The sequence below is a fragment of the Pungitius pungitius genome, chromosome 11, assembly GCF_949316345.1.
Source record: "Pungitius pungitius chromosome 11, fPunPun2.1, whole genome shotgun sequence".
Classification (NCBI taxonomy): domain Eukaryota; kingdom Metazoa; phylum Chordata; class Actinopteri; order Perciformes; family Gasterosteidae; genus Pungitius; species Pungitius pungitius.
This window is the reverse complement of record NC_084910.1, coordinates 16,634,205-16,640,204: the sequence shown is the minus strand read 5'-3', so window position 1 is coordinate 16,640,204 and position 6,000 is coordinate 16,634,205. Positions and strand designations below refer to the sequence as shown.

The following is a 6,000-nucleotide window of genomic DNA, read 5'->3' as shown; positions in this document are numbered from 1 at the left end:
CTGAAAATGGGTGAGTGGTTGAAATATTGGACTGCGCTTGGGAGCAGACGTCGGCACGTTGTGATCGCACCCCGTGATCACCTTTTTGAAGCGCCCCGAGGCGGCTCTCTGTGGTAAACACGGCCCGGGAGCTATGCGACGGGGGGGGGGGGGGGGGGGGGGGGGGCGCCAATGAAGTCCCGTCTGCTCATCTGCGGGTTTGAATCTGAACCTCTGTCTCCTTTAAAGGTAACATCCAAACCCCCCGAGTGACGCCGCATTGTTCGCCAAGGAAACATAGTTGGAAAGCGATCATTTGTAGTAATATCGTGGGAGACTGGTGGAAATAAACATACTGCGCCTGTTTCCATTGGTGACTCATGACGTGTCACAATATTAAGCATCTACATCCGCTGCCGTGCAGGAACACAAGGCTAGTTTGTCGTTGACAAACGCAATGGAAATAGAAACAAACAAAACTGATAGCTGAGAAATTTCCCCTTTTGAATTTGTATACGCTAACTTTTTTTCCCCCTGGAGATGTTGCTGCAGAGGATGAGCGCAATCATCAACCTCGCCGACGGAACGCCATTTCATCGTTACATCAAATCCCAACTGCGTTATTGGCTGCCGTGCGCGTGCCGTGAAACCCCCCCCCCCCCCACACACTTAATTCTCGAAGCTGCACTCTGTTCAATGGGGACTAAAAGCTCCCAAAAGCATTGTTTTTAGTGTAATTTGGAGGCTGCATACCTTTGTACGAGGTACTAAATGTTACCTGTATGCTTTCATATTTGGCCTGTGATTTCAGACCACTTGTGCAGCAGCACGTCTCAGCCTGCGATCCAATGTTTCCTTTCTCTTCCACTCAGTACACATCTGGGCAGGTTTGGCAAAGGCTACGAAAGAGGGATAGTGTTTCTGCCAAAGCACACTATTGGCCCATAGATAGGAATTAAGGAGCTAAAAGGTCCAACATTTAAATGACTTTTGTTATGCCCCCGTGTGATTTGCAGTATTCTACAAATGTTTTAACATTTTTAGACCTACTCAGAGTGCAAAGATATTGAAAATCATTAATCCTGAAATGCAATTGAAACTCATTTATCTGTCGTTATCTGTCGCCCTGTAAGAAATGTGAATAAAAAGCGTGAAATACAACAGTTTCTGCAGCTTTCACGGGGGTCCGCCGTGGCCCTGAGGCCACAGAGACCAAGTGTTTTACTACGCCGACCCCCCCCCCCCCCCCCACCCCCTCTTATTCAGCCCTCGACCACTATCCTGTCGGAGGAAAGACAGAGCACATTATATAAAACAAACCACATCGGAAGCAAAGACGGCTCCTCGATCAAAGAGCCCGCGTTCTCACGGAGATCAGTGGCGGGAAGGAGCGGCGGTCCACCGCCGGGAGACGTTCCAGGTGGTCTCCAGCCCGCCTCCGATCCTCGCCAGCCAAGGGTGCCTTGGACAGATCAGACCCGCGTAATCGCTTGTGCTTCCCGAGCCGCTCCACATCCCCTCCGGCGGCGTGACCTCAGCGGACACGGGGCCCCCCGTCCGAACAGGCCCCCTCTTGTTGTCCCTATCGAATTGAGAGGGCAGCTAGATAAACGTTGAAGACAAGCCGCCTCAGTGAAAGGCCCGCAGAAGAGCAAGCAAGAGAGGAGGGGGGGATGAAGGGAGGGGGGGGGGGGGACACTGTTTGGATTCAAGACGCACTGTGGCACACAGCCCACCTGATGCGGGTCATGCGAAGCTTATTTCTTTAGCTGACGGTCCTGCTACTTGAGGTCCAAGCCGTGGCTCCACCGAGGTGAAACTAGTGCGCCGGCGTGGGGGGGGGGCGAAGGAGGGGGTGGGGGGGGGAGGTGGCTGAACTGCGTGGAAGCTCATCTTTGACCCGGGGACAACGAAGCGGGTTCGGCACACGGAGATTTACAGGCTGGTATCAAGGTTCTGAGAAACGTGCATTTTCGTCTTTCTGCCAATTTATTTTGACATTTCAGGCCCACAGGATTGTCTCAAGGTACCAGGAAAGAAGACTTGACTTATCCAGGACTCCGTTGCCCTGGAAACTGTAAGACACAAGACTGTCTCCGCGAGGTCAGTCAGTCAAGATTTAAGGATCCCTTCAAACGGTGGTTATTTGGACTTTTCGGGCCTGTTGCTTCGTAACAACTCCCACATGTTTCTTGAGCGATATCAATCTTGTCAGGCAAAATACTAACCAAAATAAGGTAACCATTAGCTTCTTGTAAAAGCACATTTTTCTATAAACGTCATTAAGATTAGTCCTTCAAACGGAGGCACGGCAGAAGGGTTGCCAATGGAATTTTCTTTTATGCGCACAAACATCCCAGGTGGCTCTCAGCTGCGTATCGATTGTTAGGAACAGATCACGCCAAAGGTTTTAACAAGTGAGAAGTGCAGTTATTATCAACCGTTGATGTTCATACCGACATTAGACATTTTGGTGTGTAACGCGAACCGAAAGCGTTTTTTTTCTAACACATTTCCACCTTATTGTGGCTTATCGTCCGTAACCTTAAGCGGCGGTTCACATGCCAAAGATGAGCGCTCGTAAACACCATTCATTAGAGGGCCTCCCGAGGGGCCTCGCCAGCAGATTATGCTGTGATTTATGTGGTGTGAAACTTGTGGCCACGACCAGCCATGAACTAAACAAGTAAAAGATTATATTTTGGTGAAAATAAACACGGAGGCCGTTGCACATTCATCAGACATATTCTGTTGAAAAACAACATATTGCATCATTTTGGTTCCAGCTGGGTTTTTCCACGATTGTTTTTCATTTGGTGGATGAGTCATGGTTCTCTCTTCTCATCTTTCCCTATTTTTTATCCCTGTGATTTAAAATGTGTCTAATCTCTTCTTGAAGCGAACCGTAATATCTGTATTTATAAATGAGGTGCGGTTGTTATGTGAAGACGCCGGAAAATGTGCCAATATTTGTCATGAAGACCTCGGCCTTTCTAGATGTCTTCAGAGCCAAATTTTTTAGAGACCTGTTGGTCTGAGAAATGAGGACCTGGAAAGATCAAGGGTTTATAATCAACTATTACGTTTCTAGTATTCATTGGAAAGCATCGAAGCTGCCAGGATTCAGGGGTCTGCACTGAAAAATTTAAAAGATAGATACAGTGTCAAGGTGTCGGGCTGGGGCAGGTTGCAGGCAGGACTCAAACGCAGAGGTTTCCACACAAAGTGCTCTTTATTCTTAAACTAATAGAAGACGTGCTCCAACGACGACTGACGTAATACAATGACGCGACAAAGGACAACTGGCACACAGGGCTTAAATACACAAGGGAGGTGCAGGTGATTGGACACAGGTGGAAGCAATCAGGCAATCACAGGACAGGAAGTGAAGTTACCCAGAGACACGAGACACAAGAAAGCTACAAAATAAGACAAGCAGACCCAAACCGTGACATACAGATTTAAATATATACATATAGATTTTTTCTTTAAAAACAAGATGAATCCAGACGTCGGGGATTTCCTGACTTTTGTTCGAGTCCCACCCCGAGGTTGATATTTTGCAAACCTTTCTAACTGCTACCTGGCTGCTGAGCAGCGATCAGCGATCATCAGGCCCCGGTGGGTCTGTTCTCTTTTTCCTTCAGTCCCGACCGGCTGCCGCAGCTCGCGAAATTCAAAGCGAACACGTGAGCGTCAAGCGCTACGGCCACTGACCCCATTTGATTTATTTCTCATCTCACTGTGCGCTGTGGATTTCAAAAAGATATTGAGCGCTTTAAAGCATTGAAATCCTCTACATCTGGTATCTCTCACGAAGTGAAGGGGCAAGCGTTCATCATTCCTGCCGCAGCATGTTATAACCCTTCCAAGCAGAGGGGGAAGTAGCTTAATTGAGTTATTGACGATGGGTACATTTGGTGCTCTTCAAAAAATTGTTAGATTTAAACTGTTTTCCATTAAGAGTCCCATTGTAACACAGTCCATTGCTTTTTTTGTGTAATAATTCCCTTTTCTCGTGGATTCATTTGGAGGTTTTGTCTCTTTTTGTTTAACGAGGATCAACAGATATTCCTGTGACACACGCGTGCGCGTCATCTCGCGCGTCGTGGTGGGACCTCTTCTAGCTGCGTCTCAAGGTCGCTCGGCTGCATCCTCAAGGACGCATTCGTCGACTCGCCACATTTTAGTTTATGACATCACATAAGTTACGTGACACCAATGTCCTGTTTTTTTAGAGTAGAATAAACTGCTAGTAGTGTTTAACTCAGTCACGCATTCTGCCCGTAGTTATTAGTGAAAAGTCACTTTAATGTTTAGAGGTTGACGCTGTGACGGTTTTATATATAGTTTATTATTATTATTATTGTTAGGAACAGAAATGGATCAAAGTGAGCTCAAGCAAACAAGTCATGAACCTGAAATATCGCTTTCTAAGTCAGTAACGTTACAGAATAAATACACAAAAACTGAACTTCCTTTGCTCCTTTTGTTTTGTGATTGTAACTTTATTTTAGTTATGTTTTATGTAGGCAGGAAGCATCAAGCTGAAGGAGAACGATGGGCGTATATTGACATTAAGCTACTGTAGCGTGGACATATTCTGTAATATTTTACAGTTAAAATAGCTTGTATCCTATGAAAGAAAAAAAGTCCTTGAATACAAGTGATTTAATGTGTTTGCTGTTGTTTTTATTGACAACATTGATGGAATCTACTATTTATATAATAATGTCATGGTCCGGAGGAGAAGCGTATCTTCCTATATTCAATTCACCGAGCTGCAGGTATCCTCTGACTGTTCTGGTCCTGTCAGATGAGCTGAACCGGGTGCTGACCATCCAGTGCGCTGAGAGGGGGTCGCTGCTGCTGAGGGTCAGAGATCAGGTCCAGAAGACCTTCACCGCCTACCAGACGCTGTATGAGAGCGCCATGTTTTTTGGAGTGAGGAAAACACTGCTGGCTGAGGTGGACATGATTGACAGGAGGAGAACTGTAAGGACGTCCACAGGCTCCTCTGTTCTTTGGTTTTCTGATTTTACCCATTTGGTTTATAAAAAGTGATTTCTTAGCTTATTTTCATCATTGGTTTTCTGGTTGTTTTGCTGTGTTTAGTCTGTCATTATTATAACCTTGTTTTTGCTGCTTTGTAAACTCTTTTTATTATTATTTATGATGACTTGCAACAAACCAACAGATTTTATTTAGTACATTTTGCACTCATCCACAGCCAGTGGCATTATAGGTTTGAACAGTTTTTCACAAAGGTATCCCGCAGAGAGCCACATGTCTCTCTCGGGGTGTAAATACAGCTGGTGCTCTTTGCCTTACAAGTTCCTCTCTTTACATTCCTAGAGTTCTGAAGTGGAGGAGGAGACACCACACCTGAGGAAGCGAGTGAAGGAACTGAGAGCGGACACTGAAGCTGCTGAAGAGAGCGACGGCGAGAGGAGGCGGGCGGAGAATGAGGAGCGCCAGGAGGAGATCGAGATGCTGAAGGGTCTCAACCAGCAGCTCAAGATGACGTTTCTTTTTAACACAACAAAGAAGATTCGAAAATTATAGCAGCTTTGTTGTCACATCTTAAGATTTTACATATTTGTGTTTCTATTCAGAGCCAACTGGATGGGATGCTTTCAGCATAGAATAATCACAGGTACATGTGAGTCAGGATCACTGCACCTTCTCTGATGCCTCATAATTCATAGTCGTATGGTGTTACATTCTAATGGAATAAAACAATTCATTCAAACCTGAGTCAGAGCAGCTCAGATTTTTGCAAACTTGTTTTAACTTCAGTTATTTCTCATGAACATGAAGTTGAAGTTGATATAAAATAAAGACTGCAAACCTGTCTTTATGAAAAGATATCTAGTGGAAAGCTGGTTTATTGGAGCCAGTTTTACTGATTAAATCTGAACCTACAAGTTATCGTCTCACTGGTTCCATCTTCATTGACCCGCTTCACATCGTAGAATGAGAATTTGTAAACCATTTATATCCATGACAACATTAGATCAC

The 6,000-nt window shown here is 45.4% G+C and overlaps 1 protein-coding gene across 1 annotated transcript; it reads left to right on the top strand.

Moving 5' to 3' along the window:
• Nucleotides 1-4,640: 4,640 nt before the first annotated feature.
• LOC119197967 (axonemal dynein light intermediate polypeptide 1-like) lies at nucleotides 4,641-5,544 on the top strand. The gene is made up of 2 exons (XM_037454711.2): nucleotides 4,641-4,974; nucleotides 5,335-5,544. The coding sequence occupies exons 1-2, from the start codon at nucleotides 4,654-4,656 to the stop codon at nucleotides 5,542-5,544; spliced, it is 531 nt and encodes a 176-aa protein (XP_037310608.2). The 5' UTR covers nucleotides 4,641-4,653.
• The last annotated feature ends 456 nt before the right edge of the window (nucleotides 5,545-6,000 follow it).